This window comes from Chiloscyllium plagiosum, unplaced genomic scaffold, assembly GCF_037043375.1.
Source record: "Chiloscyllium plagiosum isolate Xiang-an unplaced genomic scaffold, Cpla_swu_hap1 HiC_scaffold_40, whole genome shotgun sequence".
In the NCBI taxonomy this organism is placed as follows: Eukaryota; Metazoa; Chordata; class Chondrichthyes; order Orectolobiformes; family Hemiscylliidae; genus Chiloscyllium; species Chiloscyllium plagiosum.
The window spans coordinates 19,594,696-19,618,542 of NW_028270178.1; the positions used below are offsets into that span (position 1 = coordinate 19,594,696).

General features: G+C 47.3%; 1 protein-coding gene across 2 annotated transcripts; it reads left to right on the plus strand.

Annotated features, from left to right (window-relative positions):
* The first annotated feature begins 655 nt into the window (after window positions 1–655).
* On the plus strand, window positions 656–23,639 carry LOC122544091 (NACHT, LRR and PYD domains-containing protein 3-like). Of its 2 annotated transcripts, XM_043683115.2 has the most exons (11): window positions 661–1,086; window positions 4,998–5,094; window positions 11,378–11,544; window positions 12,579–12,750; window positions 12,845–12,910; window positions 14,429–16,163; window positions 21,558–21,644; window positions 21,763–21,933; window positions 22,050–22,220; window positions 22,352–22,519; window positions 22,684–23,639. In XM_043683115.2, the coding sequence occupies exons 1-11, from the start codon at window positions 1,021–1,023 to the stop codon at window positions 22,769–22,771; spliced, it is 2,988 nt and encodes a 995-aa protein (XP_043539050.2). In that variant the 5' UTR covers window positions 661–1,020; the 3' UTR covers window positions 22,772–23,639. The 2 variants fall into 2 exon arrangements, with proteins under 2 accessions (XP_043539052.2, XP_043539050.2); XM_043683117.2 differs by lacking the exon at window positions 21,763–21,933 and having other exon boundaries at window positions 656–1,086.
* Window positions 23,640–23,847: the final 208 nt, after the last annotated feature.

Here is a 23,847-nt window from a genome sequence, read left to right on the forward strand (position 1 = left end):
AGTCAGTCATTCTCCCCGTGTCTGTGTGGGTTTCCTCCGGGTGCTCCGGTTTCCTCCCACAGTCCCAAAAAAAATGTGCAGGTTAGGTGAACTGCCCGTAGTGTTGGGGGAAGGTGTAAATGTAGGGGAATGGGTCTGGGTGGGTTGCGCTTCGGCGGGTCGGTGTGGACTTGTTGAACCGAAGGGCCTGTTTCCACACTAAGTGATCTAGATTTCTCCAGTTTCGCCTTCCCCCACCTTATCCCAGTTCCAACCTTCTAACTTGGAATCGCCCTCTTGACCTGTCCATCTTCCTTCCGCTCCGACCTATCACTTCCACCCCCACCTACATCTCCCTATTGCATTCTCAGCTACCCCACACCCCCTCCCTGCTCCCATTTATCTCTCAGTTCCCTGGCCCACAAGCCTCATTCCTGATAAAGGGCTGATCAGATTCTCCTGCTGCTCAGATGCTGCCTAACCTGCTGTGTTTTTACAGCACCACGCTCTTCAAAACAAATGCAGGAGCATGAACGTGAATCACCATTATTTAAACAGGCCGAATAATAGAATGTGATCCCTTTTAGCACAAATAGTTTAACTGAAATCTAAAGGAAAATACAAATGTCACCAAGTTGAGCAAAGTCTCAATGCGCCTGCGTCAGAGCCGAGCGCCGACAGCATCCCAACGCGTCTGCGTCACAGCCGGGCACCGACAGCTCGCCAATACACCTGCGTCCCAGCCGGGCGCCGACCGCACGTCGACGCGCCTGCGTCCCAGCCGGGCGCCGACCGCACGTCGACGCGCCTGCGTCCCAGCCGGGCGCCGACCGCAAGTCGACGCGCCTGCGTCCCAGCCGGGCGCCGATGGAGTCTCAATGCGCCTGCGTCAGGGCCGGGAGCCGACAGCAACTCAACGCGCTTGCGTTAGAGCCGGGAGCCTGCGCAGGAGAAGAAGCGCCTTCCCTGAAGTGATTCCCGGCCGTTGCGGAACGCGCGCGGTCCTTTGAAAGAAAAAAGAGAGAGAGAGAGAGAACAAAGATGGAGGTTTCAACAGAGTCAATCCCGGCACCACCGGAGGAACAACTAACAATCTCTACGGTTCAGGTCGGTGCTGGGATTTAAGTGACATAATTACCTTGATAGTGTGTGTGTGTGTGTGCTCGCGCGGGATTTCTGAACACGGGGAAGGAGGGAAAATCCAAGCCGTAGGCCCAGCCGGAAATGAGGTAATCTTTAACGTCATTGCGAGGCGTGCGCTGATTGGTGAACCGGGCTGTCAGGTAATGGGTCCGGCCAACCAGTGAGGGTCGGGCGTCACACGTGGGGGCGGGGACAAAAGGCGGCTCAGCCTCTCCTCCCCATTCACCGCCCCCGGAACATCCAGCACCGTCTGTAACACCCACCATCCATCCCCTCCCCATAACCCCCCATCATCCACCACCCCCATAACCCCCCCCCACCATCCACCACCCCCATACCCCCCCACCATCCACCCCCCACCACCCCCATACCCCCCCACCATCCACCACCCCCCCCACCATCCACCCCCCCATAACCCCCCACCACCCCCCACCCCCATACCCCCCCACCACCCCCATACCCCCCCACCACCATCCACCACCCCCATACCCCCCACCATCCACCACCCCATACCCCCCACCATCCACCACCCCCATACCCATACCCCCCCACCATCCACCACCCCCCCACCATCCACCCCCCCATAACCCCCCACCACCATCCACCCCCATACCCCCCCACCATCCACCACCCCATACCCATATCCCCCCACCATCCACCACCCCCCCCACTATCCACCCCCCCCACTATCCACCCCCCCATAACCCCCACTCCCCCACCATCCACCCCCCCATACCCCCCACCATTCACCCCCCATACCCCCCACCCCCCACCCCCCACCATCCACCACCCCATACCCCTCCCACCATCCACCACCCCCATACCCCCCACCATCCACCACCCCCATACCCCCCCCACCATCCACCACCCCCATACCCCCCACCATCCACCACCCCCATACCCCCCCACCATCCACCACCCCCCTATAACCCCCCACCATCCACCAGCCCCATAACCCCCACCATCCACCACCCCCACCATCCACCACCCCTATAACCCCCCACCATCCTCCACCCCATACCCCCCACCATCCACCCCCATACCCCCCACCATCCACCACCCCCCCTATAACCCCCCACCATCCACCCCCCCCTATAACCCCCCACCATCCATCACCCCCATACCCCCCCCACCATCCACCACCCCCATACCCCCCCCACCATCCACCACCCCCATACCCCCCCCACCATCCACCACCCCCATACCCCCCCACGATCCACCACCCCCATACCCCCCCCACCATCCACCACCCCCATACGCCTCCCACCATCCACCACCCCCATACCCCCCCCACCATCCACCACCCCCATACCCCTCCCCACCATCCACCACCCCCATAACCCCCCACCATCCACCACCCCCATAACCCCCCACCATCCAGCACAGCGCACGCCCCCACCATCCACCATCCTCCACCACCCCCATACCTCCCCACCATCCAGCACCACACACACCCCTCTCTGACCCCCACCATCCATCCTCCCAACATCCACCACCCCCATATCCCCCACCTCCACCACCCCCATACCCCCCACCATCCACCACGCCCCCACCATCCAGCACAGCACACACCCCCATACCCCCCAACATCCACTACCCCCATATCCCCCACCTCCACCACCCCCATACCTCCCACCATCCACCACCACCCCCCACCAGCCAGCACAGCACACACCCCCACCATCCACCACCCCATACCCCCCACCATCCACCACCCCCATACCCCCCACCATCCACCACCCCCATACCCCCCACCATCCACCACCCCCATACCCCCCACCATCCACCACCCCCATACCCCCCACCATCCACCACCCCCATACCCCCCACCATCCACCACCCCCATACCCCCCCCACCATCCACCACCCCCATACCCCCCACCATCCACCACCACACACACACACACACACACACCCCTCTCTGACCCCCCACCTTTCCCCATTACACCCCCCCCACCACACACACACACACCCATCCCCCCCTCTCTAACCCCACCTTCCCCCATCCCCCCTCTCTAACCCCACCTTCCCCATCCCCCTCCCCCTCTCTGACCCCCACCTTCCCCCATAACCTCCCCACACACACACCCATCCCCCCTCTCTGATCCCCACCATCCACCACCCCCATACTCCCACCACCACCACACACACACACCCCTCTCTGACCCACACCTTCCCCCATAACCCCCCCACACACACCCATCCCCCCTCTCTGACCTCCACCTTCCCCCATACCTCCCGACACACACACACATCCCCCTCTCTGACCCCCACCTTCCCCCCAGCCCCCTCTCAGACTCCCACCTTCCCCAATCCCCCCTCAGACCCCCACCTTCCTCCTTCTCTGACCCCCACCTTCCCCCATCCCCCCTTCTCTGACCCCCACCTCCCCCATCCCCCCTTCTCTGACCCCCACCTTCCCCCATTTCTCCTTCTCTGACCCCCACCTTCCCCCATCCCCCCTTTCTGACCCTCGCCTTCCCCCATCGCCCCCTCTGACCCCCACCTTCCCTCATCCCCCTATAACCCCAACCCTCCACCTTTGCCATTCCCCCCCCCGTACTCCCCAGTTTCCCGATCCTCTCTCTATAACCTGCATCCCTCACCTTTGCCTCCTTCCCCACCCCCCCTCTGTAATCTCCAATACCCCTCTGTAATCCCCACCCCACCTTCCCCAACCTCCTCTGTAACCCCCACCCCACCTTCCTCAGCCTCCTCTGTAACCCACATCCCTCACCCTCCCCATTTTCACTCGGTAACCCCACCTTTCAAATTTCCCCTCTGTCACCCCCATCCCCGCCTACCCTCACCTTCCCCACCCCCTCTCTGTAACCCGCATCTCCCACCCCTGACCTCCTTCCGCATCCCCTCTCTAACCACCATCCCCCCTCTAACCCCCATTATCCACCGCCTTCCCTCCCCCCACCACCACCTTAACCATCGCAATTATTCAGTTATGAGAGCTGCAATAAATATAATCTAATTGATAGCCAGGTCATACGTAAAACATGCGGGTCATGTCATTTCCACTGGAGATGTGATGAATTAACCAGCTAAATGAAGACGGCGGTTTTAGAATGTGATGACAGTAAACCATGCATAGAATATTATGATTATTTTCAAATTTGATCAATGAATAGCGTATCACGAGGCTCTGAAAAACCAAATACAGGCTCATTGGATTGATCTGTCATCACCTGGAATGCAGATGCTGGAGAACAGAGACAAAAAGTGTGGTACTGGAAAAGCGCAGCCTGTCAGGCAGCATCCGAGGAGCAGGAGAGTCAAAGGTTTCGAGCACAAGCTCTTCATTGGGAATGTGAAGAGGTTATGCTCGAAAGATTGACTTTCCTGTTCCTCGGATGCTGCGTGACCCGCTGTGCTTTTCCAGCACCACACTTTTTGAATCTATCGTCACTTGGTCCATGTTTCCCTGTGGAATATTCTACAGCATGCAGAGGTTCTTGTGGCACAGTGATAATGTCCCTACCTCTGAGCCAGGAGCCAGTGTTCAAGTCCCAACTGCCCCACTGGAGTGTAATGACATCTCTGAATGGGTTGATTAAATAAATTTTGTCTTCACCATGGGATTAAGATTGGTTCTATCATGCATGGGTGTTCCCAGTGTTGAGGCTTTCCTGAAGGCAGCCTAACTTGTGGAGATCACTCGAATTGTCAGGGTTTCATGGAGCAGTTGTTCACACCTGTTATGGAGGATGGAGAGCGGCACAGGAACAGGCCCTTCTGCACCAAAGGTTAATTATAAATGTAGGCAATGTTTAATCTGAGACTTAAATTGCTGTGTTACAGATTTCAAATTTAACCAGGCAAAATTTCTACTTCTCACTTCATTATTTTCGTTTAACCCTCTTCAGGACCTGGAAACACCCGTCGATGTCGTACCCAAAGTACAAGAAGGTTCGAACGGCGAAGAGGATCCATCACCACCAAAAAAAATGAAAATGGATCCCGGTGAGGTCATAAAGTAGAACAGAATATGACTCCCTTTGTGATGAAATGTTCAATCTCAAGCTGGAACCTGTCTGAACAGGAAGTAGGGGAAGGATGAGGACAAGAAACCATTGACCAAGTTGAGGGGTCTTGCAGTCACAAGTTAAAATAAGGCGCTTAGGGCTAGACCTGCTGAAGAGGTGCTCATATTGTGTATAGGGAGATGGACAGCTGGTCGTGGCGTTTAGTGGTTAGTTGGTGTTTGTGAATACAGATTGCTAGCTATCTGTCTGATTGTCCTATATAGTGTTTTGTGCAGTCTTTTCATGAAATCTTGTAAATTACGCTAATTTTGCGTATGTTGGGTATAGAGTCTTTTATCCTGGTGAGTTGTTGTCTTAGGTGGCTGTCATGAATCCAAAGGTCGGGGAAGTCTGGCTGCCAGTTCCGAGATGTTTTTTGTAAGGTAGCGTGGTTAGTGGGTTGCGTCGTGACATGTTCTCGTCATGTTGTCTGTCTGTTAGGCGTCTGTCCCTAGCAGCCATACACACAGATTTAACTGGGACAACGCAACGATCATAGGACAAGCTAAACAGAGGCCAGGCACCCATCGACAGACCCATAGACCAAGACCCAATATACCAGCCATTGCGATGAACAACCGTAAGCAGCAGGAACGGAACCAAATAAATTCCAAAAGACAGTACAGCATCACTTCACAGGAAGTTCCAGAGCACTGAAGGTATCACCAAGACAGGGATGAAACGTCTGCGGTCCAGATTTCTATCACCCTGGCGGGGGTAAATTAATAAAGTTTTTCCTCCCATTCCCACTAAACCTCCCTTCTCCCCCCCCCCTTAGCTTAAATCAATGACCCCTAATCCTTGATCCTTCCATCAAGGGGAGAAGTTTCTTCCTGTCTACCCTGTTGATTCCCCTTGTAGTTTTATATGTTTCAGCCGTGTTCAACCTCCCAGCTCAACAAACATACCCACAACCACGGAAACCGGCACCTGAGCTACAAATCTTTACGCATCTCTTTCCTTGTCTTTCTGTAGAATATGATATTGCACATACATGGGATTTGGTAAGGTGACTTTGATACTAATCATTTTGAGGAGAGTGAAAAGTTCCTTGAAGATTCTTGGATTAATGAATTATGAGACAGCACTTGAACTGAAGGTTATTGCCTTGAGTTCGTATGGACTCGATCAGTGTAGTTCAGAAAAAGGACTGGATGTTTTTCAGGTTTTTTGGCAGTTTTGCAGATAATTGATCCGTAATTTGATGTTGAGTTAGTGAACTTTTACAGATTTAAAGGAAACAAACTAAAGGTATGATAAGTTTGACAAATTGGTGTACTTTGTTTTAAAGAATTGGCTATAGTCAGTTCTTCAATAATGTGAGGGTTGTGTTCTTGTGAAACCCCGCATTATAGAAAAATCGAACTTCAGAAACAGCGCTAAACGTGTTGGCCGTGTAATCGCAATCCAACCAGCACGCATTTTTAAAGTTCGCCCTTTAGAATTTGTCAATCGCGTTGACAAAACGCGCATTATAACAGAACAACCCGTGGATTCATAATGTAGTACGCAGCATGTCATTACAATAGACTCCATTTCTGGGATTTTGATAGAATGTAATGTTCAGAGAACAGACCATCCTGGAGTGTGTTAGGTGGCAGCATCCAGTTCTGCGCTGTGATAGAGCTGGGGCTTATTGTGTAGTCTCCAGTCAGTCAGTCAGCCAGATCAGTTCAGGGGTCACTGAGAAAACAGTGGGCTAGTGAGCTGCACATACGGGAAGGCAGCTGAAGTCATAACGATCTGTCGCACAAAAAAAGTCCCTTCGGCCCATTGAGTCTGCTCTGGCTAAAAAAGCATCGCCAACTATTCTGATCCCATTTTCCAGCACTTGCCTTGAATGTTTAGGTGTCACAAGTTCGCTTCAAAATGCTTCTTAGGTGGCCTGCTTCTCCACCCTTTCAGGCAATGAGGTCCAGATTCTTTTCACCCTGCGGTGTTAAAAAAGTTTCTCATCACATCCCCACTAAACCTCCTCATCTCCGCCTTTCCCCCCCCAACGGCTTAAATCGATGAGCCCTGGGCCTTGATCCGTCTGCCAATGGGAGAAGTTTCTTCCTGACTACCCTGTCGATTTCCCCCTCGTAGTTTTATATATTTCAGTCACTTCCTTCTCAATCTTCTCTGCTCGAAGGAAAACAATCCCAGTCTGTCCAATCTCTCTTCATAACTGAGACTCTCTCCAGCCCATGCAACATTCTGGTGCATCTCCTCTGCACCCTCTCCAACGCGATCATATCTTCCTATTGTGTGGGGACCGCTTTGATATATTTTGGCTGATGCTATCAAGTCAAGTCGCCATGGTCTTACCGGACCAAACAGCTACTCTTTCGTTACAGAGTGACAAATGGTGTTGGTTTAAATTGAGGGCCACCAAATCTCAGGCGAGGGGGGAGTTTGAGAAGAAGAGTCCTTCGTGGTAATCTCAGCCGGTGCAGGAATTGAACCCACACTGGCAGTATCACATTGCTTTGCAACCCTTCTGTTCAGCCAGCTGAGCTAAGCTGAAGCCTTGTGAGGGGACCAGAACTGCACACACTACATTCCTGTGGCCTAACCAACGTTTTATACAGTTCCAGTGGAACTCCCTGCTCTTAAACACTCTGCCTCAGCTAACAAAGGCAAATATCCCATATGCTGCCTTAACCACTTTATTTACCTGACCTTCTACTTGAAGGAACTGGTGTATGTGAATACCAAGGTCCCTATGATCCTCGGTGCTTCCCAGGGTCCTACAGTTCATCATGTATTCCCTTGCTTTATTTATTCTGCCCAAGTGCATTGCCTATACTCATTCCAAATTGAATTCCATTTGCAAGTGATCAGCCCAGCTGACTAGCCTATCTGTAACTTCCTGTAATCTAAGGCTATCCCCCTTACTAATTACCACCCCACCAATTTTCATATCATTTGCAGACTTACTGTTGTCCCATTCCCCTCTCAGTCGAAGCAAGACACTGAGACGCAGTGTGGTTTTACCTCCTTCATCTTTATTCCGGGCCCTGGAGGGAGAGAAGGATTGCCCATGTGCACAGAGACATGAGTTCTCGGTCTTCTCTCTGGAACAGCAGTTTTTTGATGAATTGTATAATCATTTTACAGGGAGGAGCATCCAGATAAGGCAACATACATATTGATTGGATGACCGTTACAATCAGTGAGCATCAACAGTAAAAATTAAGCCATCTGTTCCACCATGAACGTTCTTAACCTTAATTGGCTTCGCACAGTGAATACTTTTCACCTTGCTAACTGACCTTACAAACTGAATGCTTCCAATATTGTTAAATGGCTGTACACAATGAATACTTTTCCACTTTGTTCACCCATTACCCTTGCCTCCAGCACCCCATTGTTAACTGCAAGTTCTTTTCTGATCTGAGTCATGCTCAGCTGAACCTCATGTTTCACAAAACTCAGAACTTAATTTTTTTCCTATCTGCTTATACCCTGCATACATCCTCATTAGGACATTCAAGTCTAAATTGTTTATATCTACCTGAAACAGCAGAGCAGTTAGAACAAGAACAAAGAGCAGTACAGCATAGAAACAAGATTAGTGTGGTGCTGGAGAAGCACAGCAGGTCAGGCAGCATCCGAATAGCAAGAAAAATCGACATTTTGGTTTTGCCCTTCTTCAGGAATGATATTGGCCATGTAATTGCTCCTTTTCTAGCACCATGCTAATATTGATTCTAATCTCTAGCATCTGCAGTACCCAGTTCTGCCCAGCTATTCAGCCCATCAAACCTGCACTGACACATGCCTTTCTAAACTAAACTCCTTTTGCCTCTATGCAGTCAGTATCCCTCTATTCCCTGCCTGTTCATGTGTCTGTCAAGATGCCTCTTAAATGTGGCTATTGTGTCAGCTTTCACCACACCTCTGGCAGCACATCCGGGCACTTTTAACCCTCTGTGAATGAAAGACTTGCCTCTCAAAGATCCTTTTTAAACTTTCTCCCATTGACCTGAAACCTACATCCCCTAGTAATTGACCTTCTTATCCTTTGGGGGGGGGGGGGGGGGGGAAATACTCCCAACGATCTAGTCTGTCCATGACTCTCGTAATTTTGTAGGTCTCTACCAGGTCGCCCCTCAGCCTCCAACATTCAAGTGAAACAAACTCAAAATTTTCCACTCTCTCCTCGTAGCTAATATGTTCCAAACCAGACAACGTTCAGTTAGACCTTATCTGCACTCTCTCCAAAGCCTGCACATTCTTCTGTTAGTGTGGCGACTAGACTGTACACAATATTCCAAATGCGACCTAACAAGTTCTATGCAGTATTGGCATGACTTGTTAATTTTTACATTGTATGCCCTGACCGATAAAGGCAAGCAAGCCTTATTCCCTTATTCGCTTGCATTGCCACTGTATGGGCCTGGTGTTGTTCGAATGATCTCTGGGAGCGGCCGAGATGGGATCAAGACTCTGACGAAATCCTGGGGGGTTGTGAAAGTGGGAGGGCCACACACTGTGTGTGTGTGTGTGTGTGTGTGTGTGTGTGTGTTGGACAAAGCCCTGCCATCATTAATATTTCAGCACAGCTGAGTTAGTGGAGGCTGGAAAAACCCAACGGCGGTTTGTAGCTTGGTGAAGAGCTGCAGTTTCGTTAGCGAGTAAACACTAGAGTGCAGTTGGAGTTCACTGATGTGTGAACTCACGACAGGAGAGCGATAAACTAGAAATAGGAGCATTTGTTAAGGCAGTGCAGTGGCTCTTCAGAGGGTAATTCAACACTAGATCAGTGGAAGAATTGTAACCCCTAGTGCAGCTTAAGGAAATATGATTGTTATTAACATCTGAGGGTTGTTGCTGAGAAACGTTTGGAGCCTTTGTGGGCCACATTTGCTATTCGATGAATGAAAGTTCGATTGCAGTATATTTCCCATGTTTACCACGTGTTAATCCTGAGTGTTAGAAATGGATTTTAAACATTATAATGATGTTCTAACTGGTAAGTTTGTTCAAATCTGTGCAAACGTACAGCTTTATTGTCTTTGTAAGTTCACTGGATCTCAGAAGGTTGTTAGGTCTGTGTCACTGAGTATATACCAGAAAGTAATTGATAAACGTTTAGATATTAAAGGCATCAAGGTTTTGGAGGGAGAGCGTGAATATATCATCGAGATAGAGGATCAATCTTGATTGTTTCATTTATTTTAGAAACAAAAGTTACTCGTCCCTTACCAAGTCGTAATACATTTGGTGATATCGCCTGCGATCAAAAATATACAGAGGAACCTCGACTATCCGAATGAGGTGGGCAGGCGCTATTTCATTTGGATGATTGATTATTTGGATAATCAATTTTATCTTAAATGATGGAAGACTTTAAACAACGTCCCAAACAGCTTCTACGATTGCAAGAGCATTTGTCAGTTTCCGGGAGCTCAGTGTCGCGATAGGCTGTTTTCCCTGGAGTGACCTTTATAGAGGTTTACAAAATTGAGGGGCACATGGATAGGATAAATAGGAAAAGTCTTTTCCCTGGCGTGGGGGAGTCCAGAACTAGAGGGCATAGGTTTAGGGTGAGGGGAAAAATATAAAAGAGACCTACGGGGCCATATTTTCACTCAGAGGGTGGTACGTGTATGGAATGAGCTGCCAGAGGAAGTGGTGGAGGCTGGTACAATTGCAACATTTAAGAGGCATTTGGATGAGTATATGAATAGGAAGGGTTTGGAGGGATATGGGCCGGGTGCTGGCAGGTGTGACTAGATTGGGTGGAGATATCTGGTCGGCATGGACGGGTTGGACCGAATGGTCTGTTTCCATACTGTACATCTCTATGACTCTAAAGACAGAAGCACCGCCTCGTGCGTGTGATTACATTTTTGACCCTTTTTTTCATGAATGGCCCGGTGAAGTGACAGGAGTACTGTAAAGCACTTACTTTTGCAAAGGGCTTACCTAAAAAACATCCAGTCGCTGATGCTTGAGGTGCTTGTGTTTCTTTGTTTTTGCCAGCGTTTTCACATGTTCTTCAGTGCAGGTAATTCAAATACATTTATCTCTTTGATATAACGCTCTTGCGGGATCTTGAAATTTTCTTTGGATAATCCGATATTCAGACAATTGATATTCGGATAATCGAGGTTCCTCATGTAATTTGAAATGTGTTTTCTGGCCAAGCAAATTTGCCATTCAGATCTAAAATAGTCAACGTAAGTGGGTTGTTGGACAGTATTTGATAATGTAGCTAATGGTTTTCACAGATTCTGGTTCTGCTATCACTGAGCGATTGAAAATGTGCGACGACTACCAGCTGTTCCAGTTGTTAAAATTCTACCGGGACAGACTAGAACGGGCGATTGAAGAAGGGACGGACAGACTCAGCCTCATGCTCAAAGAAGAGGGATATTTCACTGACCAAGAACATTGTGTAAGTCTAAAATTAGCACAGCTGTGCCAGATCCATCAATGCACCAATGAATTTGGTAATCTCACTTTTCATAATTCCTTTTCCAAATCCACTCTAAATGTTATTTTAATAAGTTAAAAATCACACAACACCAGCTTATAGTCCAACAGGTTTAATTGGAAGCACTAGCTTTCGGAACCCTGCTCCTTCATCAGATGATTGTCAACCACCTGATGAAGGAGCGTCGCTCCGAAAGCTAGTGCTTCCAATTAAACCTGTTGGACTATAACCTGGTGTTGTGTGATTTTTAACTTTGTACACCCCAGTCCAACACTACCATTTATAGCGGCACGGTGGCACAGTGGTTAGCACTGCTGCCTCACAGCACCAGAGACCCGGGTTCAATTCCCGCCAGGTGACTGACTGTGTGGAGTTTGCACGTTCTCCCTGTGTCTGCGTGGGTTTCCTCCGGGTGCTCCGGTTTCCTCCCACAGTCCAAAGATGTGCAGGTTTGGTGAATTGGTCATGCTAAATTGCCCGTAGTGTTAGGTAAGGGGTAAATGTAGGGGTATGGATGAGTTGCGCTTCGGCGGGTCGGTGTGGACTTGTTGGGCCAAATGGCCTGTTTCCACACTGTAATCTAATCTAATCTAAAAAAAAATCGAAAATCTCCAAATCATATTATTTTACTGCCATTATTATGCTCAGTTCAAAGCCCTCCACTCAAGTTTTGACTTGCAGCAGTTTTATTTCTGAGGAAATTGCCGAGTGTGACGGCAGCAAAAATAAAGCACAAGAGACACATAGATTGTATTATCAGTCAATAATCTCATTTAATGTCAGACACTGAAGGACAAAGGACAAATCTGAATTTGGTTTGTTCACATTTATTTGCTATTGCAAAAAAAGCTGTGAACACAGGATTCATTCTCAATTTTGAATGAGCTCCTGCTGAAAAATGCTGGGAAATTCCGTAACCGAGCCGTTCTTTCCCCTCTAAATTTGTTTATATTTTTCTCTCTGCTCCTAAATGTTTTCTTTATCATTCCACACAGAAAGTCACTGAGCTCATGGAGAAGGGAAACCGGGCAGACAGTTCCAAACTTCTCCTAAACCTGGTGATGGAGAAGGGCTCTCGGGCAAGAAGGATGATGTGGGAGTTCTTTGCAAAACAATGCGATGGGCATCCAAAGTTAGATAAAATATTGAAAGAAATAGAAGAACTGGGTACAGTGAAATCTCACAAGTAATTTAATTTCAGATTCAGATGCTGCTGACTGTGAACCAGTCTGACTTCATGAAATGTAATTGCTTTCAACAGGATCTGGTTCGTTCGACTGTATGTACATTGGGCAGGATTTATCTGAAATTCCCAATCAACTGAAAGGTAATGGATGAAATAGAGACTGCACATTGTTGGTTTCACTTGTGACAATTAGAATGTCTATTGACATTCCCATTTGCCTCGAAAAATTGTCCGATTTTGTGAATCACGTGTAGAGGCTGATGGAACAGGAACAAAAGAGGATTGGTTTCAGATTCAAGCTTTTTAGTGCGCAATCAACTTCAAGTTAATGTGATTTCTGATGTTCTGTCACCATCTAGAGGGGGTGTTATTTCAGCATGTTCAGTAGCTGATTGCTTTCACTAGTTAAGCATCATACAAGAACTAGGAGGATCCAGATACAATACAAAAGCCCGTACATACCTGACAGGATGTGCTGAAGGAAAAGTAAATGAAGTGCATGATCTCCTTTGCTGAGTGGATGAGCACAGGTGAACCCAGCGACTTATTCCCCACTGTCTGTCAAATAATCTATTTGATAACTGGAATGAAACTGTGTGTCAAGTGGTTGCCTTCAGTCATTCCTCTCTAACAAGGGTTGTGTGACATTTGGTGGCTCAGTGGGATACTGAGTAGACGGTCTATAAGACCAGGAGGAGGCCATTCGCGCCCTCAAGTCTTCTCCATTTTTCAAAAGGATCATGGTTGATATGGTATCCCTCACGTCTACTTTCCTGCCTTTGACTTCCCCACTGTTCATGGGCGGCGTGGTGGCTCAGTTGTTAGCACTGCTGCCTCACAGCACCAGGGTCCCAGGTTCACTTACAGCCTTGGTCGACTGCCTGTGTGGAGTTTGCACATTCTCCCGGTGTCTGCGTGGGTTTCCTCAGGGTGCTCCGGTTTCCTCCCACAGTCCAAAGATGTGCAGGTCAGGTGAATTGGCCATGCTAAATTGCCCGTAGTGTTAGGTAAGGGGTAAATGTAGGGGTATGGGTGGGTGGCGGGTCGGTGTGGACTTGTTGGGCGGAAGGGCCTGTTTCCACACTGTAATGTAATGTAATCTAATCTACTCCACCTCACTGGGTAGTGCCTTAGTTTCTATACATGTGCGAATCAATTTTTTTTAAATTTTAAACTGTTTCTTTTTCAAATGAAGTTTCCAATGACAGAAATTTTTAACTGCCGCACAAATCTCCATTTGCAGCTGGAATTTGAACCTTGGCTCAGGGGGTGGCTTGGTGGCTCAGTGGTTAGCACTGCTGCCTCACAGCACCATTGACCCGTGTTTGTTTCCAGCCTTGGGCGACTGTCTGTGTGGAGTTTGCACAGTCTCCCAGTGTCCATGTGGGTTTTCTCCAGGTGGTCCACAATCCAAAGATGTGCAGGTTAGGTGAATTAGCCATGCTAAGTTGCCCATATGGTTCAGGGATGCATAAGTTAGATGCATTATTTAGCGGTATTTATAGAGTAATAGGATAAGGGAATGGATTTGGGTGGACTTGTTGGGCCAAAGGGCCTGTTTCCACACAGTTTAGATTTTATGGTAATATAATTAAGAGATTTTTTTAATGACCATTTATCTTTCATTGAGACTCACTTTCCTGACTGTTCTTATTGAAGATGCTCAAGTGAAGCACAGAGAAACGCTGCGGGAGCAGACTGAGTCGCTGCGAGTGAATTCCATCTTAAAGAAGGAGGTGGTTAAGATTTTCGAGCTGGTTGATCATCACGCTGAGCTATCGATCATTTGTACTCCTCGGGACGCTCAGCTCGTGGAACATGAGCTGCTGGCAAGGAGCCGAGAACATGACGTGTGGAGAGAGAAGCATCTCCGCAGAGAAATGACCAAAATTCAACCTGATCAACTGTTCCAGGCCAGTCCTTCGGAATCGGAAAACAAATCCGGGATCTCGTCAGCACTCAGTGGAGTCCATGGCATTGGAAAGACAACAATGGTCCAAAAAATTGTTTATGACTGGGCCACAGAGAAAATGTACCAGCAATTTCAATTTATTTTCAGTTTTAAATTCCGGGACTTGAATTCTGTTAATTGTAAGATAAACTTGAGGAATCTTATTCTTGCTTTCTATCCTTATTTTGGGAATGTTCTGGCAGAGCTGTGGAAGAGTCCAGAAGAATTGCTGTTTATATTTGATGGTCTAGACGAGTTTAACGGGAGACTCAACTTTGACAATCCAAAACTTATTGAATCACAATCCACGTGCACAGATCCAGAGTTCCAGTGTGAGGTGTCGGACATCGTGTGTAGTTTAATTCAACACAGGCTGCTCCCGGGATGTTCAGTGCTGGTGACTAGCCGTCCCACAGCTTTGCATTTGTTGGAAAAGGCAGCGATCGGTGTCTGGGCTGAAATCCTGGGAATGGTTTGTGATGAGCGGAAGGAATACTTCAACAAGATTTACAAAGATCAGGCGGTGGCAGCAGCTGTTTTCAAACACTTAGAGGAGAATGAGATCCTGTATCCCATGAGCTATAACCCTTCCTACTGCTGGATCCTAGGTCTGTCACTGGGTCCCTTCTTTACGCCAGGAGATGGGAAGCAGCAGGAAGCTCCCAAGACCATCACCCAGTTGTATTCTCACTATATTTGCAACTTGCTGAAAAGCCATAGCCAGGAGATCGAAGATCTCCGTGATGTGTTTCTGAAGCTCGGTGAGATGGCCTTCGCAGGAATCTCCGAGAAGAAAGTTGTCTTCACAAACGAGGATTTGATCAAGTACAATCTACAACCTTCCCGGTTCCTGTCTGGGTTCCTGATGGATCTTTTGGGAAGAGACGATTCTGCACAGAGTGCGATGCATGCATTCCCACATCTCACCATCCAGGAGTTTGTGGCTGCACTCGCACAGTTCCTGACGCCCGAACCAAAGGACATCGGGAAGCTCCTGAACGAAGCCCAAAGCAAGGAAGGTGGGCGATTCGAGATCTTTCTCCGTTTCGTTGCTGGTCTCTCCTCCCCGCAGTCGGCTCAGCCCCTGGAGGAGTTTCTGGGTCCGTTTCTGAAGCAGACAACCTCTCGAGTGACTGACTGGGTGATGGAGAAAGTGAATGGGCAGCTTGTAAACACAAAGAACAAAATTGGGAAAAGGAACCACATGAACACGTTGCACTATTTGGCAGAGTCTCAGAATAAAACACTGGCGCAGTCCACAGTCGGGTCTGTAGAGACATTTAAGTTTTGTGGGTTGCGACTGACCCCAGTTGACTGTGTGGTTCTGTTTCACGTTATTGGACTCTGCAATACAATAAAACACCTCAATCTAGAGAACTGCTTCATTCAGTACGAAGGACTACAGCGACTGGGCCCTGTACTACACAAATGCCGGGAGTTGAGGTAACTGTTTTTTTCTTGATTTAGAGTTGCCGGTGTTGGACTGGGGTGTACAAAGTTAAAAATCACACAACACCAGGTTAGAGTCCCAACACGTTTAATTGGAAGCACTAACTTTTGAAGCGCTGCTCCTTCATTAGGTGGTTGTGGAGTACACAATTGTAAAACACAGGATTTATAGCAGAAGTTTACAATGTGATGTAACTGAAATTATACAGTTGATTGTTTGTTAAGTCTCTCATCTGTTAGAATGACCATGTTAGGCAGCACGGTGGCTCAGTGGTTAGCACTGCTGCCTCACAGCACCAAGGGCCCAGATTCGATTCCCGCCTCGGGTGACTGTCTGTGTGGAGTTTGCACATTCTCCCTGTGTCTGCGTGGGTTTCCTCCGGGTGCTCCAGTTTCCTCCCACAGTCCAAAGATGTGCAGGTTAGTTGAATTGGCCATACTAAATTGCCCATAGTGTCAAGTGCATTAGTCAGAGGTAAACGTGGGGTAGGGGAATGGGTCTGGGTCTGGTTCTGGGTGGATCCCTCTTTGGAGGGTCAGTGTAGACCTGTTGGGCTAAAGGGCCTGTTTCCATACTGTAGGGAATCTAATCTAAAAGTTTCACTTCTTTCATATGTGAATCGCAGAGCGTTTTTTCAAAGTTACATTCTCAAATGAATGTGATTTTTAAAAGTTTTGTGATGTACATATGAAAGAAGTGAAACTGACATGGTTATTCTAACAGTTGAGAGACTTAATAAACAATCAAGGCATTTTTCAATGTATAATTTCAGTTACATCACACTGTAAACTTTTGCTATAAATTCTGTGTCTTAAAATTGTGTCCTTCACAACCACCTAATGAAGGAGCAGCACCCTGAGAGTTAGTGCTTCCAAGTAAACCTGTTGGGACTATAACCTGGTGTTGTGTGATTTTTAACTTTGTATTTTTGTCTTATCAGTGATGATCATACATGTTCTCCATAATGAAGGGAAACAAACAAGATGTAGCAGAGAAGTTATCAATGATTAGGGGATCAGTTCATAGCGTCCTTAAGATTGGGGAATCTAAATTGCATTCTTCTGACACATTAGGGCTTTGCCGTGTCTGTTAGATCAGTAAGTACAGGGTCTGACGAATTGTAGTGAGGCTGGTCAGGAAATTAACACTAAATATTTTTTCCTTTCCTGTCTACCATTTTAACTTGTCACTGGACAGAAACCCCAAGTTTTGAAAAAAAAATCCATGATTAGTTTAAATTAAATGCATTTTGTCAGGTGCTTAGTTTTCCTGGGCATAACCTGTAAGGAAAATGATATTTTTTTCCCTGCTGTAATTATTTGGAAGCGTTTGCAATCTGATCATTAAGTAAGTTGCAATATCTAGCAGCTGAAACATGCCAATTGAAAAGGCTCCCGTTCAATGACTTGTGGGGCTGAGTTCCCAGAGTGCACAATGGTTAATAATGAGGCTGTACACACAGCAGATAATGAACTCAGGAATTTCCCGTTATGTATGGGCGCCTGTCAGGAATAGGATTGTTTTTACAGTATTGCCAAAAACCCCTGGGCCAGGTACACCTGCAAGAAATGGTGAGCTAATGTTTAAGGCAGTACAGTGGGATTGTCCTGTCAGGCTACATAGACTCCCTACTGTGTGGAAGCAGGCCATTCAGCCTATCAAATCCACACCGACCCTCTGAAAAGCGTCCCACCCAGATCTAACCCTCTCTCTGTGACACTGCATTTCCCATGACCCATCTATGTAGCCAGTGCATCCCTACACACGATGGGCAGTTTATCAGGACCAATCCACCTGACCTGCACATCTTTGGACTGTGGGAGGAAACCCATACAGACACTGGGAGAATGCGCAAACTACACACAGACAGTCCCCCGAGGCTGGAATCAAGCCTGGGTCCCTGGCACTGTGAGGCAAGAGTGCTGACCACTGAGCTGCCCAATGGGCATGGACACTTCACTCAATGATATTACTGTCTCGGTCTTATTATAGAAATTTCTATAATATTGAGTATAATCTAGTGCTTACAATATATAAAGTAAAAGAGAATCGACGCTTTATCATTTCGTTCTCAGAATATCAGCCCATTCTCAAAGAATGAAGTGGTGACCAGAATTATACAATGCACTCCACGTGTGGTCTAAAGCAAACCTCAACATCAGGCTGGTATGGCGCAGTGGTAGTGTCCCTAGCTCTAGGCCAGAGGTCAGGGCTACATTCCTGTTTGCCTTTATTTGTTGACAGACTGAATTGAAAATAAAGCCTGCACAGTGTTTGCTTGTTTTACGGACTGATTCACCAGTGTCTCTGTGTTTTCCCCACCTCCCGTAAACCTCTACGCTAATACAACATGTATTTTCTGAGTGATGTGCAGACTCCTTTTAAGGTCTAATAGTTTGTTGCACTCACTACAGAAGTGAGGATTCCCCTCCTCCCACCTTCTTCCGTTTGCAAGTTGACGTTTGTTTGGAATCAAAAACAATTATCTGAATTATGAATGCTAATTGTGAACAACAATGCTGTCAACAATTTTGCTTGTGGAGCATCACTCTGTAACTTAGTGACTCTAACCAACCTCCCTTTAGGTATTTTTAATCAATCTGTTCAGACATGTTATGACACATGACTTAACATGTTGTGACTTGAACCCAGACCAACTGGCCTAGAGCAAGGACACTACCACTGCGCCATAACTGCCCTATAACTACCCTTTATCCTCATTCTCCACTTACTGTCTTGAAGGCATCAAGCTGATTATTCTGCTTTCTGACTCCACTTTCTCTGACCTTCGTTAGTTTGTGTTGTATTAAGTGGTGGATGTGGCTACAATTGCAATGTCTGAAATGTATTTGGACAGATACATGTATAGGAAAGGTTTGGAGGGATGTGAGCCAGGAGCAGGCAGGTGGGACTAGTTTATTTTGGGATTATGTTCGGCATGGACTGGTTGGACTGAAGGATCAGTTTCCATGCTGTGTGACTCTTTGACTTTTCTTAAAAGCAAGTAATTTAATCATTGCATTACTGTCATGTACTATTTCTATGAGGAAACTGGTGGTATGTGGTAATGTCAATGTAAGAATAATCTTCAGCTAACATTCAGGTGACAAGGGATTTTATTCCCACCTCAGCAAGTAGTTGTCCATAACTGCCCTCTGAAAGCCGAGTAATGACTCGATTGTATCAAACTTCTAAAATGCCTAAACAAGCAAATGAATGGACCACCCAACACCCATCTAAACTACACCATATGAGCATGGCAGACCCAGCCCCCTCAATTGTGCAAACCCCTTCTGATTAGCATCTGGGGGCTTGTGCCAAAGTTATGGAAACTTGTTCACAAACTAGTCAAGCAACATAACCGCGCTCTCAGAATTATACCACACAGATACTATCGCCCCCACCATTCCTGGTGTCCAAGCCGCAGCACAGACTGTCCACTGGAGTGGTGCCAGATGATTGGAGGTTAGCAAATGTTATGTCCTTGTTCAAGAAAGGGAATAGGGATAATCCGGGGAATTACAGACTAGTCACTCTTACGTCTGTCGTGAGCAAGTTATTGAAGAGAATTCTTAAAGACAGAATTTATGATTACTTGGAAAATCATAGTTTGATGTCATGTCAGCATGGCTTTGTGAGGGACAGGTCATGCCTCACAAATCTTATTGAATCCTTTGAGGATTTGACAAAACACATTGATTCAGGTAGAGCAGTGAATATGGTGTACATGTATTTTAGCAAGGTGTTTGATAAGGTTCCCCATACTAGGCTCATTCAGAATGTAAGGAGGCATAGGATACAGAGACATTTGGCAGTCTGGACACAGAATTGGCTGGCCCATAGAAGACGCAGGGTGGTAGTAGATGGACAGTATTCAGCCTGGAGCTCGGTGACCAATGGTGTTCCACAGGGATCGGTTCTGAGACCTATGCTGTTTGTGATTTTTATAAATAACTTGGATAAGGAAGTGGAAGGGTGGGTTTGTAAGTTTGCTGATGACTCAAAGGTTGATGGAGTGGTGGATAGCATGGAGGGCTGTTGCAACTTCCCTATTAATCGTCTGCACTGGCACATGGGATCCCGTCCCATTTTAAGTGAAATCAATTCCTTTAGTACAATTTCTTTCATGTCTCATAAAACTGACCATATCTGCACCTGATCATCTCATTAGCTACATTTTAATTCTTCAGATCTGACAGCCTGTTTGTCAGATTTCACTGGCCACAGCGATAACTGAGAAATTATTACTCCCTGCGTCCAGCTTTTAACTTTGATCTACATGTGTTATGTTTGCCCAGCAGAATTTCCATCCTGTTCCTACCCGTGCCCTCAGTTCTAACATGAACCACCAGATCCCTCTCCCTTTCCAGATGAGAGATCCCTCAGCCTGGCACCTGGTAGTTAATATGTCTTACAGGGTTCTTATGTGTCACCACAGTGGACACTATCTGTTTCCTTTTTGATAGAATCCTGTATTACTGCTTTATTACAACAGCTGTTCCCTTCCTGAGCAACCTTCAAAGTGAAGTGCCTTCACAGTCTCTGTACCCAGAGCATTGTACCTGTTGGATGGACAAGTGCCCGGGGAACTGTTGCCTGAACATATCCCAGGTGCCCACCATGTTGTACCCAGCACACTCATGCTCTGCATCTCATTGCTGTGATCTCCTCTCAAGTGTAATTGTGTTTCAAATAAAACAGTTCAGAAGTTTCTCTCCATACCCCCAATTCTGTTTTAGAATGTTTCTACCTTTGAGACACAAGGCAGATCTTTCCTAATGTTGGAGTCTGAAATAATCTGCCATCCACAATTTCCCTTCTATGACAGTCGGACCATTTCTAGTTTTAAAGAAGACCAACTAATTATCTCTGATTTTCTGTTACCCCATTGTGTAATGTTTAATGACACTCCTGTGAATGTTGTGAGGGCAGCACAAACTGCTGCCTCACGTCGCCAAGCACCTGGGTTTGAATCCAGCCTCAGGCGACTGTCTGTGTGGAGTTTGCACATTCTCCCCACCTCTCTGTGCGTTTCCTCCGGGTGCTCTGATTTCCTCCCACAGTACAACAATGTGCAGGTTAGGTGGAAAATGCAGGGTTACAGGGTAGGGTAGGGGGCGGGAGGTGGGTTTGGGTGGGATGCTGTTCAGAGGATCAGTGTGGACTCAGTGGGCCGAATTACCCACTTCCACGCTGTGATTCTCTGAGTTGTGCAGAGTGAGAATCGTTGCCAGTGATTTTCTTCTGTTCATTCTTTCACTCGTTTGTTCATTGTTTAGTTCTCTGTCTCTCTTCTCCCCCCACCCCCCCCACTGATATCAGACAAAGAAATACTGTATCTGTTGATGGATTTGTTTGTTTCTCACTGTCTGTCTGTTTATGGTTAGACTGGGAAGAAATAAGCTGGGAGATCCTGGAGTTAAACTATTAGCTGCAGCTCTGATGAACCAAGACTGCAAAATACAGAAACTGGAGTAAGTATCACACTGAGAGTTTTGTTTTTCTCACACATCGTGGTGTTAGTAAAAGAAATGATCCATACTGTGGGGTTTGCTCTGATTCCAGTTCCTTCTCTCTTCTTGATCCTCCCAGACTGAAGAGTAACGCTCTCACAGATTGTTGTGCTGAGGACCTTGCCTCTGCTCTTGGAACAAATCAGACATTGGTGATTCTGTCCCTGAGTAATAACAAACTGGGCGATTCAGGAGTCAAACTGCTGTCCGTGGCTTTGAGGAACCCGGACTGTAAAATACAGACATTAGTGTAAGGTCAAATTGTGGTACTGTGACTTAATTGGATGCTGGTTGGGAGTATTATGATAAATTATGGTGTTATTAGTAAATACTGAAATTCCTCCTCTTTCTCTCTCTGATTCTCAGGCTGAAGAATAACTCTCTCACAAATTCTTGCACTGAAGATCTAGCCTCCACTCTCAGCACAAACCGGTCGTTAACGGACCTGATTCTGGGTGGGAATAAACTGGGTGATTCAGGAGTGAAACTACTGTCCGCAGCTCTGAGGAGCCCCGACTGCAAAATCCAGAAACTGCTGTGAGTTCCAGGTTGTGAGAGATTGTGTGCTTGGAACTGGACGTCTGAGAGTTTAACTTATCGTGAATAGTGTATTCGCAACCACTGGGAATTTACATTAACCTCTGTTGCTTCTCTTGTCTTGCCCCCAGACTGTGGGATGTTGGAATCACTGATTCTTGTACCGAGGATCTAATTTCTGCTCTCAGTACAAACCGGATTCTGACGGATCTAAACCTGGGGTCAAACGCCTTCACGGATCGATCGGTCCCTGCTTTCTCCCACCTCATACAGACATGCAGGAGTCTAAAGTGGATTTGGTGAGTGCTCATGGTGATAATCTAGGGAATAAGTGAATGACAAGTTTGGTTTGTAATTTCTAGGTGTGGCATCCGTTTGAACTGTCTGAATACCAAGCCCCGTCGGCCTGTCGCAGCGTTGTTGAATCTGTTTATTTTTCTGTGTCATCATTAATCTGTTTCAGGCTGGGACGAAATCGGTTCAGTCCAAGCAAAAAGAGACACCTCAAGTTGCTGCAGAACTCCAGACCAGGGCTGAGCGTCGAAGTATGAACGTTTCAATTTGTTGTTGTTACTGGTCTTGTTACGTGAACAGTTTGGGCCGATTTTCAATTCCTTCCCTTTAATCGGCCACCCTCCGGGTTGAGATCCTCTTGGCTGTTTGCTCGTTCCAAGCTCGAGCCGAGCCCTAGTGCCACCCCTGCCACCCTGTTCGTGATGCCAGGGGCACAGGGTCATGAGACTCGGTTGCCTGGCCCCAGGGCTCTGCTTTTGCAGGGATATCTTGGCCTTGAATGTTTCCTGCTTCAAGCTCTGAGGAAATGCGTGCTCAGGAAGGGGCCGTCCTGGGGCTCAGTCTGGCCTGTAGTACGAACACTCAGTATTTCTGGGTTATTAGATACACTCACAGTGCCCACGCTCAGTGTCAGTTCCCGTCGATCCTCCCGGCAAACGAACGTGAGTGAATTCAGGATGGAAATACGGTATATTCAGCTGGGTTGATTCCATCATCCAAAGGCGGTGAGCATCTCGTGTCGGCTTACCCCCTGCTGGGTCAACAAGCCGAGAGGAGAAAGCAGCAAACTGCTACGTGGGAATCTGCCCTTGTGGGGTTGTTTTGTGGGCCTTTGCAGTTTTCAGGCCCCCGATCTTCCTGTAATTCTGGCATCATCATGGGAACCGGTGTTACCCAAGGAAATTTAGAATTACTGCAGACTGAATTTTAAAATGGATTCGTTGTGGATCATGAGATGTTTCAAAAGAGCTGATGATCCCATGGAACATACTGCAAAATGAACGGACTTGTATAAACCTGTATTTGCGTGGCTTTGTATAATGATGCACAACTTGGAAATGTTTCCTACTTTGTTAAACTTCACCTCTGCATCACGCTTCCTGGATTAAATAAGTAAAGAACTGAGACCAGTTGTTGCTTGTTTTTGAATTAAATGATATGTTATCTTAACCAAGGGCAGGGTCAGGGATTTTAACAATTTAAAAATTGCCCGACCTACCCACTAACCCCGAATACCCATCTCAAAAGCAGCAGTAGTGTTAGTAGCCCTTTAAAGGAACAGAGAAGCATTTCTGTGGCTGTCAGTGTGACTCTTAAGATGGTGTATTGCATC